Source organism: Dunckerocampus dactyliophorus, chromosome 5 (genome assembly GCF_027744805.1).
Source record: "Dunckerocampus dactyliophorus isolate RoL2022-P2 chromosome 5, RoL_Ddac_1.1, whole genome shotgun sequence".
In the NCBI taxonomy this organism is placed as follows: Eukaryota; Metazoa; Chordata; class Actinopteri; order Syngnathiformes; family Syngnathidae; genus Dunckerocampus; species Dunckerocampus dactyliophorus.
The window spans coordinates 29,022,501-29,048,935 of NC_072823.1; the positions used below are offsets into that span (position 1 = coordinate 29,022,501).

A 26,435-nucleotide genomic window follows, 5' to 3' on the forward strand; every position below is an offset into this window, starting at 1 on the left:
GCAGAAAATTGCGGGGCGCACACCGAAATGGATTTGCAAAGTAAACATTCACATTTCCTCTCATGTTCACTGCATAAATACTATGAACTCCATTGCTGCCCTCCTTTTACACACATCAGCCCACCTTCTTTTTCTTTGGTGTTTGTCTCCTTTCTTCCTCTTCAGGAGTTAATGTGGGTTGGCAAACAAGCTCATTTGTCAACTACTGATCTGACAAAACTGGAAATTCCTCAGTCACATTAGCTATGTAACGTTCATTGGGGCACACAGTTCATGTATTACATCCAGTTAGCATTTGCTAGCAAACATTAGACATATACAAGAATTTAAAACGATGATCCAAAAGACAATGCAGCCCAAGTCAAGGCAACATATTGAAAAGGTTTCACCAATGGGCACATTTTGAATTTCATCGTGAAATAATAGTTTAAGAAGCCAACGTGTAGAAAACACTGATTTCTGTAGTAGAGTTCATGACGCCAAGCAAAGCCAGCAAACAATACACTTTTTTTCTACGTAGCTAGCCGCTACAAGTGAACAGATAACTTTAGTTATAGATACAGACATCTGACCGCAGAGTTAGTTCTTCCATCATCACAATAATAAAGATGAAACGCTGCGGGGGAGCAAGCACGAATCAGGAGGGGAGCTTAATGATGTTGCCGTTAAAGCGTAATGTTAGCACTTTAGCGTCACATAGTTATGCTAGTGTTGCTAACGTTTGTGTCCTCCTGTCCCACTCCTTCATGTTACATAGTTGTCAGTGATATATAGCATATATTACAAGTGCATATGTCAAAAGTGGGCGTGGACAAACATAGCTCATTAGCATTAAAGCTACAGACACACAGTCAGGCTTACTAAAAACACTTTTAATCTAAATCGCAACATTAAGGCTGACAGTACACTATTGTGGGACCTCTGAGACGTCCACTCTACATTATAATGCAGCGATTACTAAATGTAAATAAAATACATTGTAAAAGACATTTTCACAAGTCAGCACAATCCCATCGAGAGCCTCCGCTGGTCATTCCAACACCTCGTTCCGCATCTGATTGACCCATGGCCTCCACGGCTGGCGAGTGATGGATGATGATGGTTGCTGGATTAACATGTTGGAGAAAATCTTTCCAAGATTAATGACAGCAGTAATGGAGCGCAGAAGTCCGATCGGGCCCTGAGGCGTGTAGAAATATGGCACTCGTGTCTTACTATGACTGAGGCTGTATGGACTGTACCGAATGCTAAATTCATCCAAATTGTCCAACACGCTCACACGCTCGTCTTCCCGGAGCACTGAATCGACGGTAACTGGACCGTTCAGGTTGTCTTAGAAGCTGTTTCACCTCTCATCCGAGCAGGCGTCGTAGGTTCGTACTCAAAGACTAGGTAGGACAGCTCTAGTCTGAGAGGACGATGCACGATACAAAGTATTTATCCGAACAAAGATGCTTTTGTGGTGCACAACCACAGTCGTTAAGATACAACGAAGCGGGGGCCTCTGCCAGCCATCGACAGTTGTTCCATTCAGTTGAAACGTTGGTCCTGGACACACCTGAAACCAACATAGTCATACAGTATTGAAAATATAGCCATATATTAAGTCAGAAAATCATCAATTGAAACGGACACACAATCTTAACTCTAGTCAGAGATCCTCTATATGACAGGAGCTCTGACGTTTTTAACAACCAACTGCAAAAACAACCGTGACAGGTTTTTGTTATGATAGGAGAGCTCTGCTGTTTCTAAGAGCTCATTGTAAAAACACTGGTCATAGATCCTCTGTATGACAGGAAGTCTGACCTATTTAATGACCGACTGCAAAAACGCTAGTCAAAGATCCTCTATAACACATTTCAATTTCGTGAAATGTAAATATGGTTTATGGTTTTTAAGTGTGCAGCAGTATGGGGTACATGGCGTCAAGTCAAATGTCTGAGGGGGTTACGCCGCTGTAAAAAGTTTGCGAACCTCTGCTGTATAACACAGGAGCGTGCTGCTGTTTTTACTCTACTGCAAAAGAGCGAGTCATAGATTCTCTATAATTGGAAAAACGCTAGTCAAAGATCCAGTATATAATAGGAGCGCACTGCTGTGCTTTTTTTACTGTTTTACTGCAAAAAGGCTAGCCAAAGATCCTCTATATGACAGGAGCACATCACCATTTTTAAGAACCCACTGCAAAAAAAATACTAGTCACAGTTCCTTTATGACAAAATCACTCTGCTGTTTTTTAGGACCTACAGCAAAAATGCGGGTCAAAGATTGTCTATACGACAGAATTAAAGAATGGCTGCCAAAACAGCAGTCAAACATGGTCTGAATGACGGGAGCACTCTGCTGTTTTTCAAAGATCCTCTTTCAACAGGCTTTGCTCTTTTTAAAAACCCAAAATGTTAGTCAAAGATCCTTTATGACAGGAGCGCCCTGCTGCGTTTTTGCACACATACAAGTGTCGTTAGAGCACTACAACGTGATCGCCCTCTTTGTCTTAAATGTGCGGGGATTTGGGGGAAAACATCCACACACCTTTTCTCACTCACCTGCAGACACAAACACGCACCCTCCGCCTTTTGCCATCGCATGCGCCTTCTTCCAAGCGTGTGAGTGTTTGTGATCCCAGCAGGCGTGTGCGCTATTGTGACACGGTGCGCTCAGAGCGCCGATTGTCACTCCCACTCTCTCATCTTAATTGGCTCCTGCTTTGTCCCCACGTCGGCGGTGACGTTTTTGCATGCTGGGGCTTTTGGAAAGCGTTCATTCGGGAGTGATTTTCCAAATTACTACGCTCAAAACAAACGTCTGACAGTTTATCTTCAGCCGTGGCGTCTCAAGTCATTTGCTGATTATGCTTCACTTCTAATTTGCAGCTCATTTTTGACACTTTAGTGTTTTTTCTTGAAGAATAACAGTAATTACTACTAAATGTACCATAAAATAGAATTAAGTCAAAATATTATGGGGAAAAAAGTCATAATATTACAAGGAGAAAATTTACAAAGATTATTTAAAAAGAAAGTTCAAATATAAAAAACCCAACAACAGCAAAAATGAAAAAATAAGCAACAATTTTACAAGAATAAAGTGAAAATATGAAGAGAAAAAGTCTTAATTTTACGAGAATAATGTCAACATTGCGAGGAAAAACAGCATCATTTAATAGCATCAAGATAACATATTAAAGAAAAAAGATGTTATTTTTTAGGCGTAATATTAGTAAAAATAAACAAAACAACAAATAGTAGTGCTGAAAATTTGGGAAAATTAGGTTATAAAGTTAAAAGAATAAAGTCAAAATATTATGGAAGTTATAATTATGAGAAAAAAATGTAAAAGAACAAATTTGAAATAACATATAACATACAAATAACAATAACAGAAATGAAAAAAAAACAGCTGTAATTTTACGAGAATAATGTTGAAACATTAAGAGATAAAAGTCATATTCTAACGAGAAAAAAAATTGCATTTTTACGAGAACAAACTTGTAAAATTATGAGGAAAAGCAATGTAATTTTAGTAGTATAGAGTTGAAATTAAAAAAAAAACATTATTTTTTAAAGTCAGAATATTGTGAGAAGCAAACAAAATAAAGTTAGCATTTTTGAAAAATTAGGTTGGGGAAAAAGTTATAAAATTATGGGAATAAAGTCCAAATATTATGGGAATAAAGTCATATGAGAAAAAAGGAAAAAAAATGATTAAAAAGAAGTATTTGGGGAAAAAAAAACGAGCAAAAAAGGGGGGAAAAGAGCAAAGAGCGAAGTTCATACTAGTCGTGACTTTTTACCTGTTTTATAAAGCTGAGATGGGATTTTTTGTTGAAATATAGTGGGCCTTGCATCCTTTCATCTTTCACTATCTGGCCGTTGCTGGGAAAAGTTTGAACACCCCTGCTGTACACAGAACACAGAAAATACGGTAATAATAAAACGAAATACAAGAATGAAATTAAACTGTAATAAAATATTGTCCCAGGCTAATCTAGAAGGATAACCTCTTTCCTCCCAGATCCCCTTGGAACAGTACACAGACTCCATGACCAGCTAGCGTTCATTAGCATTCAATTATCAGTATCCTTCAAGAGATTCAAGATTCAAGAGAGTTTTATTGTCATGTGCATGGTAAAACAGCAGTTATACCATGCAATGAAAATCTTATTCTGTTCATTCTCCCAAGAAAAGAAAGGAAACACAAGAAAGAATAAGAACATAAGAAACATAAACACATAAACATATATACCAATAAATTAAGCAACAACAACAGAAGAGACATTAATACAGATATAAATAAATAAATAAAGTGCTATGAGTGTGTGCGTGTGTTGCGTGCGGCGTGTGCGAGTGCTTCGTTGAGAAGCCTGATGGCCTGTGGGTAAAAGCTGTTTGCCAGCCTTGTGGTCCTGGACTTCAAACTCCTGTAGCGTCTGCCTGACGGTAGGAGTGTGAATAATGAGTGTTGTGGATGTGTGCTGTCCTTGATGAGGTTGTGTGTTCTGCGTAGGACTCTAGTTTTATAAATGTCTTGCAGGGAGGGGAGGGCTGCCCCAACAATGTTCTGTGAGGTCTTGATCACCCGCTGGAGTGCCTTCCTATCGCGTGTTGTACAGTTACCGTACCAAACAGTGATGGAGGCGGTAAGGACACTTTCGATAGTGCATCTGTAGAAGCAACTCAGGATTGTGGTGGACATGCCAAATTTCCTCAGTCTTCTCAGGAAGTACAGTCTCCTTTGGGACTTCTTCAGAATTTGTTGGGTGTTGTGAGACCAGGTGAGGTCCTCGCTGATGTGTGTGCCAAGGAACTTGAAGGTTTTCACCCTCTCCACCTCAGTCTCATCAATAAACAGGGGACTATGTGGCTCCTTTTCCCTTGTTCTTGGGTCGATGATCATCTCTTTAGTCTTATCTGTATTGAGAAGGAGATTGTTATCACGACACCAAGCTATGAGGTCCGCCACCTCTCTTCTGTATGATGTTTCAACACCACCAGTGATCAGTCCGATGACTGTAGTGTCATCCGCAAATTTAATGATGCTGGTGTTGTTCTGGGAGGCCACGCAATCGTAGGTGAAGAGCGTGTAGAGGAGTGGACTCAGCACACACCCCTGTGGGGTCCCAGTGCTCACAATTCTTGAGCTGGATGTGCGGTTGTGGACTCTGACTGACTGGGGTCTGCCTGTGAGAAAGTTAAACACCCAGTTACAGAGGGAGGGAGACAGGCCAAGTGTGAGGAGCTTATTTGTGAGTTTGTGGGGGCTGACTGTATTAAAAGCAGAGCTATAGTCTATAAATAGCATTCTGACGTATGTGTCCTGGCCCTGTAGGTGAGAAAGGGCTGTGTGGATGGCAGTGTTGACTGCATCATCCGTGGACCGGTTCTGGCGATATGCAAACTGTAGAGGGTCCACAGTTGCCGCCGGGATGCTCTTTTTGATGTGGGTCATGACTAATCTTTCAAAGCACTTCATAACAATAGGAGTGAGTGCTATAGGGCGATAGTCATTCAAGCAGGTCACGTTGCTCTTCTTGGGTACGGGCACTATGGTGGTGGACTTAAAGCAGGTCGGTACAGATGTTTGTGCAAGCGACAGGTTAAATATGTCAGCAAGCACATCAGCTAGCTCTGATGAGCAAACCCGAAGTGCACGTCCTGAGATGTTGTCTGGCCCTGCTGCTTTTCGTGGGTTTGTTTTGTTTAGAACCCTGCGCACATCAGCTGATGTCACCATGAGAGGTGAGTCCTGTGTGCTCCCCAGGTTCAGCCAACCTCTCTGCTCATCAGGAGTTTGGGTGTCAAAGCGGGCATAGAACTCGTTCAGCTCATCTGGAAGTGTGGTTTGGCTGGACGTGGCTACACTACTCTGCTGTCGATAGTCTGTGATGTGCTGGAGCCCCGCCCATATGCGCCGAGGGTCTGAGGTGCAATAGTAGCCCTCCAGCTTCTGTCTGTACTGTCTTTTGGCCTCCCGTATGGACCTCCTCAGGTCATATCTGGCCTTTTTGTAGTCATCAGCGGTGCCCATGACAAATGCAGTCGAACGAGCACGTAGCTTAGCCCTTACATCACAGTTCATCCACTGTTTTTGGTTAGGGTATTTTCTGTAATACTTGGTGGTGGTAACAGTCTCTATACATGTGGTAATGTAGCCAGTAACAGCAGAAGCATATTCATCCAAATCAACAGTACAATCTTCCCTCCCCGCTGCAGTTTTAAACACATCCCAGTTTGTGCAGCCAAAGCAGTCCTGAAGTACTTGATCAGTTTCTTCATTCCATACTTTAACTGCTGTACGTACAGGGGGAGCTTTTTTAAGAAGTTGTCTGTATGTTGGATAAAGGAATATAGAGATGTGGTCAGCCTTTCCAAAGTGGGGTCTTGGAACAGCCTTCAAAGCACCTTTCATGTTGCAGTAGACTTGGTCCAGGATGTTAGTTTCCCTCGTGGGAAAGCTCACATGCTGGTAATATTTGGGGAGGACAGTCCTGAGGTTACAGTGGTTGAAATCGCCAGATATAATGAATACAGCGTCTGGGTGTTTGGTCTCGTGTTTATCAATGATGTCATGCAGGAGGCCTAGTGCATTAGCAGTGTTAGCTCGTGGTGGGATGTAAACAGCAGTTAAATACACAGCGCTAAACTCACGAGGTAAATAAAAAGGTCTGCATTTCACCATCAGCAGCTCAATGTCCTGCGAGCAGTGCTTTTCCATCGTCTGTACGTCTGTGCACCACCGTTTGTTTACGTAAACACAGACGCCGCCACCTCTGTGTTTACCAGACGCTAAAGTCCGATCTCCCCGGTAAGCAGCAAATGATTCCAACTGGATCGCCGAGTCCGGTATATCCTCCGTCAGCCAGGTTTCTGTGAAGGTGAGGACACAGCATTCCCTGATCTCACGTTGAGTTGTAATCCTTGCTCGTAGTTCGTCCATCTTGTTTTCAAGAGAGCGGACGTTGGCTAGCAGCAGGCTTGGTAGTGGTGGCCTCGTCGCTCTAGCTTTTAGCCTAGCATGCAGGCCGGCTCGCTTGCCTCGTTTACGCCTCGGATGCTTTGCTCGCCGGTTATTCAGCTCACCAGACCCGCAGGCTGCTGCGTTCTCCCGGCGCAGAAGAAAGGCAAAGTCTGAGAGGCTAAATGAAAGTTCATGGTGAACCCTGCCGATGTTCAAAAGTGTCTCCCTGTTGTAATGTACTGCGTGAGTGTGTTGAATGTCCAAAATGAACAATAAAATAGCAAAAAATAGAAAAACACGGGAGAGTGTCACAGAGACGTCTGCCACGGAGGGCGCCATCTTTGTAATGTTTGTAATGTAATCTTTGTAATCCTTAATGATAGTCGCAACAGTTGTCCAATATTTGTGGGTCTGTCTTTGTTTTCTCGTGCTGAGCTCTTTGCGATGTTCATTTTCTCTTCCGTGGTGATGGATTTCCTTTTCTTTTCTTTTCTTTTCTTTTCTTTTCTTTTCTTTTCTTTTCTTTTCTTTTCTTTTCGCACTGCCACTTGGGGGACATAATGAAGTGTAAAAAGTTAGCTAACTATCGATGTTAGCAGTCGCTACATTCTTGGGCATGTCTATTCGTCTTCTGACGTGCGATTTATCGGACCAATTTTAGGTTTTTCATTCATCCATCCATTTTCTGTGCCGCTTCTCCTCATTAGGGTCGCGGATATGCTGGAGCCTATCCCAGCTGACTTCGGGCGACAGGCAGGGTACACCCTGGACTGGTGGCCAGCCAATGGCAGCGCACATATAGACAAACAACCATTCACACTCACATTCATACCTATGGACAATTTAGAATCACCAATTAACCTAACATGCATGTTTTTGGAATGTGGGAGGAAACCGGAGTACCCGGAGAAAACCCACAGACGCACGGGGAGAACATGCAAACTCCACACTGAGATGCCCAAGGGAGAATCGAACCCTTCCCGATCTCCAGACTGTGACTGTGTGGCCAACATGGTAACCACTAGACCACCGTGCGGCCCTTTTTCATTAATTTATATGAAATTGTTTGATGAACACAGAAACATATGAAAACGAGGCATCCAATGAATCCGTTCCAGATACTTTTACATGCAGAAAAAAATGTGAAATAATGATTTTGCGGAATGGTGCCGGCAACATTTTAGCAAAACGAAAACCGAATCATTTGGAACTGGGGCGTAGGAATGTCTTAAGAAACACTTAAGCATTTTTAGCAGTCATAGAAGTGTAAAAAAGAAAACAAGTGTCATAAAATCTAAAGAAAAAGTGAAAGCATGCGCAGGGTATAATGCCATTTTTGGAGTGACTTTAGAGGCATTTGGTCAAATGGTGAATAGGCTCTCTGGAAGACCGGTTTCTACGTGCTTAGATGAAGCATCTGTTTGTTGCTAGGTGAGGAAATATGGCGCGCGAGGCAGCTCACACATCATGGCGAGTCTTTGTGGGCTATCCAAAGGCAATAGTGGCGTTATCTGCCTCCTGCCAGACTGCGGTGGAGTGCAGTACGAAGCACAGATAGCGAGGGCCCTGTGAAGGCGGATAAAGCTGCTGTTCCCCGTTTACATCCGTGGTGGGTTCACAAGCCTTAGGGGGAAAAGTGAAAATGTCAGAACAATTCTAATGGTGTAAGATTATGCCTTGGGTAGTACTAGTACACGAGCTTTGAGTGTACGTTTGGCATCATCATTTAGTTTGTGCTACACTGGAGACAAATATGTTTGTCGTACAAACGTTCAGCAGATTCAAACTAAAATACAAGCAATACAGTATGTTTGACAGTCAGAGATCCTCTCTATGACAGGGATGGTCTTCTGTTTTTCAATATCTACTGCAAAAACCTCCTGTAGGTGACATTAGTGCTATGCTGTGTTCAAGAAGCTACTGCAAACAAGCATGTTAAAGATCCTCGGTATAACTACATCACTACATCAAAAGATCTTCCATATGAGAGGAGCGCACCGCTGTTTTTAAAGACATACATCAAAAATGCCACTCAAAGATCCGCTATATGATAGGAGTGCTCTGCTGTTTTTCAATGACATACACTCCTGATTAAAATAGTTGAAAAACTGCAAGAATGTACATTTTGCACTGTTGGATCTTAAGGAGGTTCTAAGTAGAGATTCAAAATGCAAACGGAAGAAATGAGAGTGAGACAAAAAAACAAGCATTAAAGTGAAATGAACTGTTATCAGATGATCAAAAGCTTAAGACCATAGCTAAAAAAAAATCTGAAACCCCCTTAAAATAGAAATAAAATGTTGGAAAAAGGAGTCAGTAATGAGTAGCTGCGCCATTCTTGTTAATCATCTGAATAATGGGTTTGCGCATGCTTGATGCCCGTGTTTCCAGGAGGCCAGTGGGAATGTTGCTCCAGGTGGTGAAGATGGCTTCACGGAGGGCGTTCATGTCCATTTTGGTTAACTTCCATTGCCATCCATCCCCAGATGTTCTCAATTGGAGTGAGCTTATTCCTCTGGAAGAAGTCCTTTGTCAGGTGGGCACTGTGAAGTGCAGCGTTGTCCTGTTGAAGAAGCCAGTCATTACCACACAGACGAGGGCCTTCAATCATGAGTGATGCCCCTGCTACATCTCCACATAACCAGCTGCCGTTTGACACCCCTGCACAACCTGAAGTTCCATTGTCCCATTGAAGGATCATGATGGCGCCCCCTCCACTGTGCTGTGCGGAAATCATCTCAGGTGGGATCTCCTTGTCATGACAGTAATGTTGGAAGCCATCAGGACCGTCAAGGTTACATTTTTTGTCATCAAACTTTCTTCCACCTTTCAATGTCCCATGTTTGATGCTCTCACGCAAATTCCAGGTGGCCAATTTTGTGGCCTTGAAAGGGGACGAGACCTTTGAAGACGTTTTTCATCTTAAAAGGTTCCTCTGACAGATGTCTGATAGTTATTAGACTGCACTCAGCACCTGTAGTAACCTTCATTTGGGCCGAGGATGGTCCCGTGTCTTCACGGACAGCCAACTGGATCCTCCGGCTCAGGGCCGGTGACAATTTTTTTGGTCTACCATTGACGTTTTTGTTCCATAACCCTCAGTTTCAAATGTCTGCCTTACTGTGTCCAACCTCAGCAGCAATGGCGCGCTGCGAGAGGCCTTGCTTACGCAGCTCAACAATCCCACTGTGTTCAAAGAGAGAACCCTTTCTGCCTTTGCCATCAAGAGATCATGACAGTGTGAATACCTGACAGAAAATCACATTCAATCCACATTTTTGGCTTTTGAAGGCTGTGGTCTTAGACTTTTGATCAACTCATGAACAGCCTATTTCACATTAATGCTTTTTTGCAATACATTTCAAGCTAAACCTTGACGACAAGCGTAAGCGGTAGCAAAAACTGCGGTCCTTGCAAAGCAAAATACCTTTGAGGTGATACTTGGTTTTGAAAAAAATAAGATTTGCTCTACGGACCAAAGCAATCTGCAATGAACAAATGATAAGTACTTTGTCTGTAATACACCAAAAGTATGACTGATGTGTATTGGAAATAAATAAATAATCCTTGAAAGCTTTGATAACGTAATTACTGTTGAACAAAAATTGCCACAATTCGTCATTAAGTGGAGTGCCTTGATGGTTCTCTGAGCGCAGCCACCAAATGTTCCAACATTTCAAGGTATAACTGATTGCTTTTGCATTCCGCTGAAACGGCGGTTGATCCCGAGCCATCTATCGCGCGTCCTGGCAGCAGATTGACCCTGATCTCTCCAACCAGTGCTAAAAGCTGCCTGTTGACTCCCGGCCAACCTTCTCTGGCGTCCACGTGACAAGCCAATCAAGGAAATGGAGTGGCTTAATGGAGATGAGGAGGAGTGGGGAGATTTGTCCTCATCATCTCACCTCTTAATATATTGTTTTAGTAGCCGCTGCCACCACAGGCAAGATGGATGGCTGCTTACAGTTAATAGGCTGTAAATCAAAACCAGTGAAAGGTTCTGGCCAATCTGAAGCAGGAGAAAGCTGCCACCTCCAGACGTCAGCTGAAGGTTACCGTCTCAGTTGAGGACAGGGAAGAATTTCTTTTTGGAGACAGATCATGCCTCGAGGATTCCCGGTCAACCATGTCTCAGTCTGGGCCCCCAAACCATTGAAACCCTCAACTTCCCTGAAGACTAGTGACAAGTTTCCCAATTAATCATTCATTTTCTTGCATTCCCAACGTTGCCCGTTTCTTTAGGACAATCAGGCTCTCGTCTCTATCACAGTTTTTTTCCCCTCTGGTCTTGGGTTGATTTTGTCCTTCCCTGAAGTTTAGTTCCTCCATCTTCCCAAACTCTGTGAACTGGCAACTGTCTTCCACACCAATGACAGAGTTCTCATTTGGTGATTTGTTTCCCTACCGTGTGACATTAAATTCACAGCGTTGCACTTTCCTTTGTACAGTCTCTCTTGAACTACTTAACTTTCTCAGCCTCAACTCATCCCTCTGGTTTTGTCCTTCCCTTTTGTCCTACTCTCTAAAACACACGTGTCAAACTCAGGCCCGGGAGCCAAATTTGGCCTGCGCTGTAATTTCATCCGGTCCGTGGAACTGTTTGGAAAATAGCATGGAGTTGGCCTGCCTCGCGACCATATCAAACAAAGTGCTTACGGTATCAAACAAAGTGCTTAGAACGATCTGCGGAATTAAGCGCTTCCTGTGATAAACTACTACTACGGAATTTTTATTTTAAAATTGGAAACACCATTGTATATAGCACAAAATTCACAACCATTCTTAATAAGGGTGCCAGATTCAAAATCTGGCACCCTTATTAAAGTCCAAAAGTCAAAATAATTTCACTGTGCACAACTAAAAACGGCAGCACGTTATTTATTACACCCTGTCTGTACACAGTAGCACCTCAAAGGGGTATAAAACAGTTAAAAGGGACAATTTTAATGACAGGAAAGCATGCTGGGAAATGCATAATTTGCCCATTGCACAGCTGCAAACGCTTCCGGATTACACATCTCACGGATTGTGCTGATATGAAATACTGTAGCTTTTGCATTGAGAGAATGACATAGAGGTGGTCGATCACTTTATTGAAACGAACAACCACGCCAAAACAAGCATAGTCGTAAATCCGCAGACTATTGTAAGGTACAAATTTCAAGCAGGAATGAACGGACATAATTCCGGCATATTAACTACTATTGTTTCAGCCTGGATTGTTGGGGCATGTCCTGTCATGTTTACAACTTCGAACAAGCATCTGTGTGATGATGCATATGAGTGTGCTTGAACATTTCAGGATAAATAATAAGAAAGATACAAAGTTGGGGGGTGGAGTTGGGGGTAATGTCCATTTCGGCCCACAACCTAAAGTAGGCTTTGGCTGTTGGCCCCCAGTGCGATTGAGTTTGACATCCCTGCTTGAAACCCTCAATTTTTCTTAAGGCCAGTGACAAGGTTCTCAGTTGGTACAATTCCTTTCCCTTTTCTTCAGGGAAATCACCATTTTATCAACTTCTTCTTCCACAACTGGTCCCTCTGGTCTTGTAATTTTGTCCTTCTGTCCTTCATCCACCTCAAGGCCAATGATTCAGTGGGTTGTTTGTTTTCTTTCCATTGTTAAATCCATAGCTTTGCCCCTTTTTTGGGAAAATCTCTTTTGCACCACCACTCACATGAGAGAAACATTGGTCTTGCAGTTTTGTCCTTCCTTGTAGTTTCTCCACTCAACAAACTCTCTAAACTAACTTTCCTCAAGGCCAGTGACAGGGTTTGCAATTGGACATTAGTTTTCCTACATCAATGGTTTTGCCTTTTTCTTGAGGACAATCAAGCTGTATTATGTCTATGTCATTGTTTTTCTTCTTCAACTTGTCTTTTTGGTCTTGCATTTTTGTCCTTCCCTGTGTCCTTCCTTCTCCCCCCAAACTCTCTAAGCCCTAAACTTTCCTTTAAGCCAGTGACAAGGTGCTAAATCGGTACAATTCCTTGCCCTTTTCCGTCAAAGAAATCTCTCGTCCCGTTTTTATCAACTTCTTCTTCCTGTACTATTTCCTCTGGCCTTGCAAATTTGGCCTTCTGCCACCACTCAAATCCTATAAAGTCTTCCTCAAAGCCAGTGACAAGGCTGATTCAGTGAGTTGTTCGGTTTCTTTTCCCTTTTATTTTGGAAAATGTCTTTTACACCACTTAATCTCTTGCTCACATGAGAGAAACATGTACCTTTGGTCCTGCAGTTTTGTCCGTCCTTGTAGTTTCTCCACTCAACAAACTCTCTTAACTGTCAACTTTCCTCAAGCCCAGTGATAGGGTTGTCAATTGGACATTAGAGGTTTTGGGGGTTTTGTTTTACATCTCCAGCTGTATTTACGACAATTTATGATCTGTTGCTCACTGTTTTTCTTCCTCACCTTATCTTTCTGGTCTTGCAGTTTGGTCCTTTCCTGTCCTTCCTCTACCACCCACCTCCAGAACTCTCTAAGCCCTCAACTTTCGTCAAGGCCAGTGACAAGGTTCTAAGGGGCTATTCACACGGAAACATTTTCAAGTCAAAACGGCAAAGTATTTTATGGTTTCAGCCTTTCATCTACACAAATAGGGCGTTCTGGGTGACCTGAAACGATACTTGAAAACGGCTTCCATAGTGGGAAAATCAATACTTTGTAGGTCTACATGACAATGTAGTGCAATCATAGCCAAGGTTTTTACTTACTAAAAGGAAGCTAGAGGCTTAATAATAACTGATAGAATATATCCACGACCCACAGAACAAAGCTGTGCTAGTAATGTCTTACGCTTGTTTTTAATATTTTACTTTTTATACGGCAGACAGCTTTAGTTCATCAGAAAGTGACGGGAAGTGACGGTGGGTGTCCCGAGCAGGAGAGCTAGGCTCAGTGCTAGCTGTGAGTTTCGAGAGAGTTGGGAAGTGTGTTTATGTTGGCGTGGATGTAAAGCCCTGCAGTGTTCTCCGCTGTTAATAAAGCCATTAAAGTGCATCGGTGACATGAGTCTCTCCTTCCCCACAACAAGCGGCATTACAGTATTGACACACATTGTGCACATTGTCTCACACCAGGAAATAAACGGTGTCACTTGTTACAGGCATTGGCTGGACAGCTATGTAGTGGGGCTTGTTTAACCTTTGCCTTGTGGGCAAGCAGGAAGGAGAGACGATGCTGAGAGATGTGTGTGTGTTCTGAGCTGCTGACTGGTGGCCGCGTTCAATAAATAAAGTTGGCAGAAGCAACAGGAGAAGTTTCCTTCTTTGCTTCGGAGCTGAATAACACTGACAAGTTAACAGACTAGTAGCGAACGGAAAAGAAGACGGCTTTGTTTTTGTCGAATACAGAAGATGAGGACTTTGATGGATTTGTGGATGAGGATTGATGAAAAATAACGTGAGTACATTCTAAAATACTTCAATTAAGTACAACCGAACTCAGTTTTGCTCCCGCTGCCGCATGCATGCTAGCGTATGTTTTTTTTTTATTGTAGCGTCGCTGGGAGCACGTCCTGTTCCCAGCCTACTTTGCGGTAATGTTTTGGTGCAAATGCTCTTAAAGTTACATGTTTGACCAGGAAATAGCAAGCTCAAAAGAAGACGGCTTTTTTATGTGGAACAACTGACAGTTTGTGTGGATCTTGTGAATGATTGTGACTGAGCTAGGACTCAGTAATTAAAGTCTACACACGACGCCTTCATTGATTGAAAAACTGAACTTTTTCGTGCATGAAGCTTCTACTTGAGTCGGTAATTTGGCCGCTATATGCGGTCAGATATTGACCAAGGGAGACAAAATGGGTGGCCGCTGGCTGCGTTAGACAGGTGACTGCTATACACAGGGTCTATAACATGTAAATTTGCTGCGGGGGATTTTTCAGTGGCTGCTATAGGCAGGTGGCCGTTCTATAAAGGTGGCCGCTAAGACAGGTTTGACTGTATTTACGAATGTGGCACAGTGTGGATGCAGATTATTATCAAATCGCCCAAAAAAATCCCAGGAACCTTTCAGTCTGAACAGGGCCTAATTCGGTACAATTCTTTGCCCTTTTCTTCAAGCGAAATCACTTGTACCGTTTTATGACCTTTTTCTTCAACTTGTCTCTCTCTGGTCTTATGATTCCCAGAACTTCCGGATGAAGGTTTTCTTAAGTCCAGTGATAGGGCTCTCAATTGATCGTCCGTAACTATACGGTTTTACCCTTTTCTTTCTTTCTTTCACTCTCTGACTAACCTTCTCACCATCAACTTGTCTCTCCCATCTTGTGGTTTTGCCTTTTCCAGTACTTCCCTTTCTGCCTCAAACACTCAACTTTCCTCACGGCCCACAACAGAGTTCATTTAGTCGCCATTCATTTAGTGAAGGATACGTGTACTTTCATAAACGATCGCCCTTTGTCTGCAGGCAGCATTCATCGCTGAGGTCTTTCAGCAGCGGCGGGCTGCTTGTGTTGATGGAACTGTGAAACAAGGAAATGTGAATGGCAGTTGTGGGCAGGTGATGAGATTTTAGGTGCAGGAGAGGATGCCAATGCCAGTCTATTGAAATTCAATTTCAAGTGCTTGTTTGCGAATGCGTCTGACATGGAACGTATTCAAGGGTGAATGTCTTTGTGCACTGAAGCAGGAATCTAAGAGCGAATAATAGATTGGTAATGATGAGTAGTAAGCAAAGGAGTGTGTGGAGATTTCCTCTCACAAGCTTTTTCCACTATTGACCTGCGCTATCAACACGGACAGGTCCCCGGGGGATGATACTCAGCCATGTTTGTTTGTTTGATCCTTATTTGCATGTAATTGCATTGGGTTGCATCATAATGCTGCGGTTAATTTATATATCCCAACACGGCTGTGGATCCTCCGTTAGAGGTTAAAGCATGCAGTTTTAAAGCACAGGAATAGCCGTTGCTCTAGCAACAGCTATCTTAGATCCAAAAATGTATTCATGAGCGTGAGAAGGACAAACTAATAAATAATATACTTAAAGAACAGCAAGGATAGAGCATCTCAACTATGGTTTATGTTAAAAAAAACAGTTCATCCCACATCTCAAAAGCAGCCGGGCAACCGTCTTACTTTGAATAGATGGAAAATCGAGCGGTGCAGCATCTCACGTCTTCTGGGCCCTTTGCATTCTAGCATTTGTCTTGCATTGATAAGGTCAAGTAGTTTTTTTCCTCACTGCCTGCACTGGAGTCCGAAAGAATCTGGAGTGCCAAGAGCCACAAGTAGGTTATCTAATGGGAACATGATGGTTTTCGTGACGGGATGGTCTGCTCTTGTATAATTCTATTTCCTAAAAGACACCTTAGAGCAGTGCTTCTGAAATAGTGGGGCAGGTCCCCCCGGGAATAGCACGGTGAGCTGTCGGTGGCGGGGTAGTGGGGGTGGGGGTGGGGGGGGGGGGTGAGAGGCAGGGATGCCTTTCAGTATTAGTGCAGACCTGCCAACATGCATTAATTTGTTATCAGTTTCTCAATAGTATGTCAAAGCAGCGAAAACATTTCTGTCCCTCAGTGGGGGCATTACAGAAAATAATTGAGAACCACGGGACTAAAGAGAGGTTAGGAGAAATCCAGATCAAGCCGGTCACTGCATTTATAATATCTAGTAAAATAGTATCAATAGTATCATATAACACTGTAGTAAAAATATGGTCATGGCAATTTTTCCCATTGGTACAATGAATAAAGCTGGAAACCACCAAGGAATCGTCGTTTTAGATTCTATCTTGCACAAGATAAGACAGTGAAGTTTCAAACAGCATACACGTGGCTGAGAATCCTTGCCAAAGATAAACAGAATCATCTTAACATTTATACATTGAAATAATCACATTGATGACGTCGCCAAGAAAGCACACAACTCTCACGGAATAGTTGGGATTTTTTGACATGATATGATACCCTCATCAGCAGTGTAGTGCATCAACAGTGACTTTTCCAGCAGAGGTTTGGTCAGTGTTGGTGTTGAAGAAAGTAATTCCGGCTAGATGGATATGGTCAGTTTGCTTCTCAAAAAAATGTGCATGCAAAAGAGTAAAAGAAAATTGTTCTCCAGTTTCCAAAGTCAGACCTAACAAGGTATAGCCACTTTTTTCCATATTATTTTGAATGATTTCCAAATGACACTAGATACCTATGCCAGTTTTTTTTAAGAAACGCACATACAGATAAAACACTCCTGATAAAAATTGGAGGACTAGTTGAAACATTGCAAGAATTTACATTTTTCACTGTTGGATCTATTGGATGGTCTAAGTAGAGCTTCAAAATGCAATAAAACCCAAAAAGAAATGGGAGAGACAAAAAACATATAAGAAAGCAATTCATTGCTTTTTGCCTCTTAAAGGCTGTGGTCTTAAACTTTTGATCATCTGATGAGCAGCCTATTTCACTTTCATGCTTGTTTGACCCAACATCAGTCCCATTTCTTTCTTTTCTACAGTCATCATATATCCATCCATCTTCTATACCGCTTCATCCTCATTAGGGTCGCGGGGGTATGCTGGAGCCTATCCCAGCTGACTTCGGGCGACAGGCGGGGTACACCCTGGACTGGTCGCCAGCCAATTGCAGGGCACATAGAGACAAACAACCATTCACACTCACATTCATAGCTATGGACAATTTAGAGTCTCCAATTAACCTAACATGCATGTTTTTGGAATGTGGGAGGAAGCCGGAGTACCCGGAGAAAACCCACGCGCACACGGGGAGAACATGCAACACAGAACACAGAACACACAGAAATGCCCAGGGGAGAATCGAACCCAGGTCTTCCCGATCTCCAAGCTGTTACTGTGTTGACCAACGTGCTAACCACTAGACCACCGTGCGGCCCAGTCATCATATAATGTTATATTATATGATGCAGCTTCACTGATAATATGACATTTGGTGATTTGCTGCACACAACATTACTAACTGATTCTTGGCAGCAGGTTCCGAGTGTAATCCCATAGCTTGTAAACAAGGTGCTAATAGGCGGCCTCTAATTAGCTAATAGCTAATATCGTACCTGGGATGCTGGAACAACAGAACTTTTCAAAACATGTTTGTTCCTCTGTCTTGGGCGTGTAGGAACATAACTGCCCTCGCTGCACTACACACGCAAAGCTGTTTCAGTGTTGCCACTTTGCTTCCCACATTATCGCCAATGTGGCAAGAAGCCAAAGTTGCTGAACAGCAATGTCCGAGACAGTAAAGCCATGGAATATATATTCCGACACATTCTTGTTGCAGCCCAGATAATTGCACTTGGGGCATTAAGTTCAATAGAGAACCAGTGGAAGCATAGTATACGTTGTCAAGAAACTGGACAAATATTGGACAAATATTACACTTTTTAACATTATTAGAGCTCTCTCGACATGAAATAACAATCCTATATGCCTTCGTTGCTTTAATTTTTTTTAATGTTCCGAATCATCTTTGTGAATAGAGATTCAAATAAATAATCTTTGAAAATTTTCTTCTCATAATATTTAGGGATGTCCAATAATATCGGCCCACCAATAAATATATCGGCCCGATATTAGCATAAAAATGTAGTATCGGTCATTATTGGGTTTTTTTCCCTATAATGAAAGCCGATATACTGTAGCCCTGAAAATGCTAAAGTCTCAAAGTTGCCGAATTTGCTGCTATGGTGCCTCGTGTTTTCAATACTTTGCACCAGGAGGTAGGACATATCTGTAACTTCAATCTGAGCAGCATTTTGTCGGCTTGTTTCTGTGCAGAGTTTGGGCGTTTGTGGACTTGCGGCGGGGAGTCTGCTCGCCGTGGCAGTCCGTCCGATAGATAGATACATAGATAGACAGATAGATAGGTAGGTAGGTAAATAAATAAATACGCAACAGGTCACAGATCAAATTTGTAGTGCAATAATACATCCATCCATTTTCTACAGGGTCGCGGGGGCATGCTGGAGCCTAATAACAGCTGACTTCAGGCGAGAGGCGGGGTACACCCTTGACTGGTCGCCAGCCAATGGCAGGGCACATATAGACAAACAAGCATTCACACTCACATTCATACCTATGGACAATTTAGAGACACCAATTAACCTAACATGCATGTTTTTGGAATGTGGGAGGAAACCGGAGAAAACCCACGCACGGGGACAACATGCAAACTCCACACAGAAATGCCCAACGGAGATTCGAACCCAAATAAATATATTAGTTAAATATATATTGTATAGATATATTTATTTATATTGTATAAATATATATTGTATGGATATGTATTATATGTCTTTTTTCTGAAAATTTCAACCATATTCAACTAAAATGACATTATTTTCCTCAGAATATTACACGTTGAATCTTGTAAAATTTTAATGTTTTTCTTGGTAGAATACAACATTCTTTAACATTACTTATTAATTTTAATATTTTGACTTTATTCTCGTAAAGTTACAGCTGTTTTTCTATTTCTGCCATTTTTTTCTTACAATTTTTTCTTACAACTTTATAACTTTACAATGACAATTTCATAATATTATGACTTTAAAAAATAACATATTTCATTAATATTTTGACTTTTGCTGCTAAAATAAGGTTAATATTAACAATGTTATTCTCGTAAAATTACGACTTTTTCTCATTGCATTACAACTTTTTTCTCTCAATATTTTGACTTTAGTCGTGTAAAATTAGCGCCCGGGCCACACTTTGGACACCCCTGCTGTATACAGTATCTTTAAAGAACTAATATGATTGTCCTCCTGGCTGAGTGTTCTTATTGTTTAGTGTTCCAGGTCAGCATATGTGTTTGGAATATTAGGAGAGTTTTTCATCATAAAATATAATATTGTGTTGCATTGCATGGCATGTTGGGATGCACTTTTCACAGCCTACACTATCTTAATTGCAATTGAACCACATGTTGGTGCAAGTACTCAAAAGACGTTAGTAGCAACATCATCGAATCCTGTTTCCAGAAGAGTAGAGTCTTTCTGCCTAGTTAAAGTAGAAGTTAAATCAATCACCGGCCTTGAACGTTGGGTCCCAGTCATGCAAAATATTGACGAGAATTAAGATAGGCTGTGACCTGGAAATACGAGTGAGGTTGCAAACTGCCACTCAATATTTGCATACATTTGCTGCCTGGACATTGCTGTGCAGATGATTTATTTGAAAAGCAGAATCCATGTTTAACCGAGTGTTTACCATCTCCTCTCTACTTTCCTTGCTCTTCAGATATCGACGAGTGTGCTGAAGGGAAGCACTACTGCAGGGAGAACACCATGTGTGTTAACACCCCCGGATCCTTCATGTGCATCTGCCATACAGGCTACATCCGGATCGATGACTATTCCTGCACAGGTGAGTTGCTTAAAGGCAATGCTGGAATGTAATTACATCTCTTCGGTGACATTTTGCTGCAGAAATGCATGTTTTGTACCAGTTAAAGCATCTCCAGCTCATCCATGGATGAAAGCTTTCAAAGCAACACTACATGAGACATGTCTATAAGCGGCAAAAATGCTAACGTTAGCTGTGTTCTACCCCAGTCTCCACCTTGCTGTAGCATTCCCATGCTGCCCTCAGTTTCCTCTTGGATAATCGTCTTGTTCCAAATCATTCAACTGTATACCATGGACAGAAATCCCTCATTTATTGTGGTTAATTGGCTCCAGACCCCACTGTTAAGTGAATTTCCGCAAAGCAGGATTGCATATTTATAAACAAAATATTTTGGTTGTTAAAAACCTCTTTACCACCTTCTAAATATGCTTTTTGAAATTATTAGAGCCCTCTAGACATGAAACAACACCCCTATAGTCACATTTACACTCCTATTACCCAATATAGTAGACATAATAAGAGATAATAAGACATAAATAAGACATAATATAGACTCATGTTAGCATAGACTCATGTAAGCATTTGGACAGTTTTTGTTCCTTTTTCACTTCCTGTTCTGTACAGTACTTCCTGTGGTGGCTGTTGTCTCATCAGTGTAACATTACTGATACCTACTGACCAGTGTACAATACTACATATCTTTGAATGCGTCTTCTGAATGCCTTTTATTTGTGTTTTGCTTCATTTTACAATTGTTATGCTTGAAAATGTTTCACAAAATTTGCTGAAATATACTGTACATATTTTTGACTAATAGTAGACCACGTTCAATTAAGAAACAGTGATGATTTATTCATTAATATATTTTTGAAAAATATGATCGAGTGAATCCACGAAATTGTAGGCACAATTCGTGCCAGCTGTGGCTTCTTTAACGGCAAAGCTGTCAGTTTACCGGTCAATCTATGTTCCCACCCTCACCTATGGTCGTGAGCTTTGGGTCGTGACCGGTCGTGGTTGGACTAGGGTGCTCATCCGGGAGAAGCTCAAAGTAGAGCCGCTCCTCCTTCACATCGGGAGGAGCCAGTTGAGGTGCCTCCCGGACGCTTCCCTGGTGAGGTGTTCCGGGCATGCCCAGGTGGGAGAAGCCCCTAGGGCAGACCTAGGACACGCTGGAGGGATTATGTCTTGGTGTCCTCCCGGTGGAACTGGAAGAGGTGGCTGGAGAGGTGGGTCTGGATTTCCCTGCTGAGAGTGCTACCCCCGCGACCCGGACCTGGATAAGCGGGAGAAGATGGATGGATGGATGGATATATAATATCCCTAACAATACCTCTCAACAATTCTCCATTTTTGCATTTAAATTCCACCTTTTTTTTTGTCCACCAACTCCTCCCACTTCTCTCGACCGCTTCAAACAATTCCAACCTCAAAGTGTTCAGCTCATACAGTACACGTAGTACAGCTGGGCGGTTTTGCAAAAATACAAATCCCGATTAATTTAACCTCCAACCTTGACTTTGTTTAAAGTACGATTATCTCACTACTAGCGATTTTGACGAAAACCAATATGCCGATATTGTCCAATATTTATTTATTTTTAGTTAGTAAGTTAGTATTTTTAGTTAGTAAGGGGTATTGTTTAAAAGACATGAATTTGCTGATTATTATGATTATTATTATGTGTTCTTATTTTATATTCTTATTTTATTGCATTAAAACTACTATATATACAGTATACTGTGTATGGTTTTTCGGCACTACTTTGTGCTCTATAGCTGATGTAATGTGAACTACTCCTGTGTTGGAAGAATAAGTTCTTATCTTAGCCATCTGAGAAGATCCAATACATTGTTTTTGGTGTCTAACATATAAATGATAGCTATATGACTAATGTATAAACGAGAAGCATTAACTTAAATTTCTTTGTACACAGACGTTTTATGAAGTACATTTCCTTGTATTTACTTGTCGCCACATCCAATATGGCAGCAACGCTGACGTATGGCTCAGCGAAGCGGCGTTGCCGTACATGGTTTTGACACCAGAGCTTCCTGTTTCCCAGTGTGCTTTGCTGTACTGTTGTTGTAAATAGACGCTAAGTGGCACGTTGAGAGCTCACATCGTTTCAGTTATTCTGCATTGCTCGTTGGTTGTGTCTTGTCTGTCGTTATCTACCTATTACGTTTTTTCGCTCTTTCTTTAAAAAAACACAGTGAGACTAGCGTGTGGAATGGTAACCCCCACCCCCACACACACAATTTCTTACCATCAAAGTTACCATCTTTATAAAAGGTAAGTTTACTGTGAGTGTTGTTGTTACTCTGCTTGTGTAAATATCGAGTTACCTTATTCTCACAGACTTGTAAGCAGCACAGTATTAACTTTGTGCTGCAGCAAGTTCAGCAGTGTTGGAAATTTGCGACCTTGGCATTAATCGGCTTTTGCTTTAGGGAAAAAAACTATACTGATGTTGGCCGATATCATGTTTTTATGCCGATTTATTGTTTTTATGCCATTAATTATCGGTGGCCAATAATATCGGACATCCCTAGTAAATATTTGTATAATTTTGAAACAAGTGAAATGAACATGCACTCCTTTACTTGTTTGTTTTTTCTTAAAATCACATCATATTCTGTTTGTAGACAGGAACGAAATGACTCTCGGTAAATGCAGATTTTTCTGCACTTGATTTGTTGTTGTAAGTCAGTGTAAATGCAGTTGGATTACATTGTCATTCGCCAAATCTCGAAAGATGAAGGCATGATTTTAACTCTGGTCTTCCAAACACAACTACTGAACTGTGAATGCGGGGTGCAGAGACGGCTGTTTTACGTCAATTAGAGGCTCTATATGTCGATTTCGGTTCATTTTCAATTAATCGCCCAGCCCTGACATGTAGGCTATGTATCAGGATTTTTCTAAAACAATATTTTCTGTGACATTCTTCCATTAGAAAACGAATGGGCAATTTCAATGTCATCCCCTATTTGTGGAAATTCATGTTACATTTAACATTACATGTAACATTCTGCTTACTTACTGCGAACGGAGGCATGGCTCAGGTCGTACAGTGGTTGCTAGTTCGATCCTCAGTCGGTGAATAGATTTCAACACATTTGTTCTACATTTCACCTTCAGCGTTCACACACAATTTCTACCGAAATTGCTTCATCTGATTGAGTAGAGATGTTGAATGGAGCATTTTGCGGTGACACTTCATTTTTTTCATAAACCTCTATGTTTGCATCCAATTCATGAAGAGTCGTCTAACAGCACTGTTGTAGTAAATCCTTTCACTCTTCAGATGCGACAAACGCTAGTTGTTAAAGACCCTCCAGTTGCCTGTACAAGGACAACAAACGGTCCCTTCATCGTCTCTATAAATGAGACTGCAGGGTTGTGTGTGCAGTCAAAACAAATAGAGGAAAGAAGTTTTTTGCCAATAAAAAAAAGCTGAAGGAATTGAGTGTTTATGATTCTTGTTCAGAAACATCCGGCAACCTTTTTCTCTGATTTGCACCTCTGCCTTGTAAAGTCTTACAAGGAAACGTGGAGGAAAAGAGGTGAGTTCAGTTTTCTGGTCATGTAGTGACTTTTTTGGAGTGTGTTTACACTCTTCATCTGGTGTGTGAAAATACACTGAACTGTGTGCGCGCGTGTGTGTGTGTGTGTGTGTGTGTGTGTGTGTGTGTGTGTGAGAGGAGAGGAGAGAAATTGAGTGTGAACCTGTGATGGAGGCGGAAGACCCATTTGTTCCTGATCAAAGTTGAAAGAAAAGTCCATCTTCATAAAATCCGAGCTAAGTAGCTGACATGGATGATTGACAGTATATGCCCACCCTATTGATTCTGTGGGACTGATATATCCAACTACTTGTGATACTTCAAATGCAATCACTTATCATTCGATTTTTACACTGTGCACCCTACGTTTTATATATCAAACTTGCAATCAACTTCATTTTTGGTGATATATATCACATATTTGATTACGATCAATTCTTTACGATCAATACTGAAGTTGATCCAAAAATATGAAAAATATTATGATTTTTCAAGAGGACATCTTTGTCCCGTAATGGTAGCAGTTAAACTAGTTCGATCACACTGTGTAAAAATAAAGTATAGTAATCCGTTGTTTATGGCGGTTAATTGGTTCCAGACCCAACTGTGACAAGGGAATTTCCGCCAAGTAAGATTCCTTATTGATAAATTGAATATTTTCGTAGTTAGAGCTTAGACAACCTGTTTACCACCATCTAAATATGCGTTTTAACATCATTAGAATCCTCTAGACATGAAATAACACCCCTAGAGTCTCCTTTACACTTCTATTACCCAATATAGTAGACATAATAGGAGAAAACAGACATATAAGACACAACATAGACTCAAACATGTTAGCATTGGGACAGTTTCTCGTTGTTCCTTTTCCACTTCCTGTTCTGTACAGTACTTCCTGTGGTGGCTATTGTCAATGTAACATTAAAGACACCTAGTGACCATAGGGGTGCGAATCTTTGGCCACCTCACGATTCGATGCGATTACGATTCAGAGGCCTGCGATGTGATGATAAAACGATTATCCATACATCTCTATGCATCTTTTTTTGTGATCAATAGTTTGTCAATTTTTCATGCATAATTTTTTTCTATATGTAATTTTTTTAACTCATTGTGTTCCATTCCAGCATGCATTGATCTCGGGAGATGATGGTGTAGCGCAATCATGTACAGTTACATCTTCTAGAGTGGCTGTACAACCCAACCCTAGAATGGCAGTCTTTGGAGCACTTGTTGCACACAAAGGAAGTTGGCGCAAAGGTAGCGACTGTCCTTGCTTTCCTCTTTGCTCTCTTGTCTGCTTGCTGGTTGTTTCCGTTGTTCTCTCCCCTCTTGACTCCGTCGGTGACTGCAGCCCTCCAGAGCAGACGATTGTCTGCTGTGCCTTCCCACGAGTTGGGGTCGATGCCGGCCTGCTTCATGTCACGTTTGCAGACGTCTTTGAACCGGAGCTGCGGCCTTCCAGTGGGGCGAGCCCCCTCACGCAGTTCCCCATACAAAATGTCCTTGGGGATGCGGCCAGCAGCCATATACGACGAACGTGGCCGAGCCACCTCAAGCGCCTCCCACTAAGAAGGGCAAACATGCTTGGGGTGCCAGCACGCTGGAGAACTTCGGCATTGGTTACCCTGTCCTGCCATCTGATATTTAAGAGTCATCTGGGGCAGCATAAGTGGAAGGTGTTTAGCCGTTTTTCCTGCCCGGCATATGTGGTCCAGGACTCGCAGCCGTACAGGAGAGTGCTGAGGACGCAAGCCTGGTACACTTTCAGCTTGGTGTTCACAATCAACAGACTGTTGTTCCCCACACACGCTTGTTCAGCTTGGCCATGGTGGCTGCGGCCTTCCCGATCCTTGTGCTGATCTCGGTGTCCAGAGAAAGGGAACTGGAGATTGTTGAACCGAGGTTGGTGAATGAGTCTACCACCTCAAGGTGCGTACCATCGATGGAGATGTCTGTTGGGGTGGGGATGTCCTGTGCTAAGATGTTAGTTTTCTTTAGACTGATAGTCAGGCCAAACTCCTTGCAGGCATGAGACAGGCGGTCCACTAGCTCCTGCAGTCCAGCTTCTGTGTGAGACGTCAGTGCTGCATCGTCTGCGAACAGTAAGTCACGGATCAGAGCTTCCCGGACTTTGGTCTTAGCGCGCAGACAAACGATGTTATAGAGCTTTCCATCAGCCCTGGTGTGGATATAGATACCTTCCGTACAGTCGGTGAAGGCATACTGTAGCAGCATGGAGAAGAAGATCCCAAAGAGGGTTGGGGCAAGGACGCACCCTTGTTTTCCGCCGCTGCTCACAGGAAAGGAGGCAGATGTACCGCCATTGAAGCAGACTGTGCTGTGCATGTCCTCATGAAAGGACATGACCATCTGGAGTAGTTTTGGGGGGCAACCTATCTTCCGCAGGAGGCTAAAGAGTCCGCTTCTGCTGACCAGGTCGAAGGCCTTTATCAGGTCAGGGGCTTCTGCTGCTAACGGCACTTCTCCTGCAGCTGACGTAAAGAGAAGATCATATCCACTGTAGATCGCCCAGCCCTGAAGCCACACTGGTACTCTGGGTACACTCGAGAGGCGAGACTCTGCA

At 42.3% G+C, this 26,435-nt stretch overlaps 1 protein-coding gene across 2 annotated transcripts in view; it reads left to right on the forward strand.

Annotated features, from left to right (window-relative positions):
* nell2a (neural EGFL like 2a) overlaps positions 1-26,435 on the forward strand; it is a 181,241-nt gene that overhangs the window by 85,990 nt on the left and 68,816 nt on the right. For both annotated transcript variants that reach the window (XM_054776840.1, XM_054776841.1), the window contains exon 13: positions 20,172-20,297. In XM_054776840.1, coding sequence (XP_054632815.1) covers positions 20,172-20,297 — 126 coding nt within the window. The remainder of the gene's footprint in view (positions 1-20,171; positions 20,298-26,435) is intronic.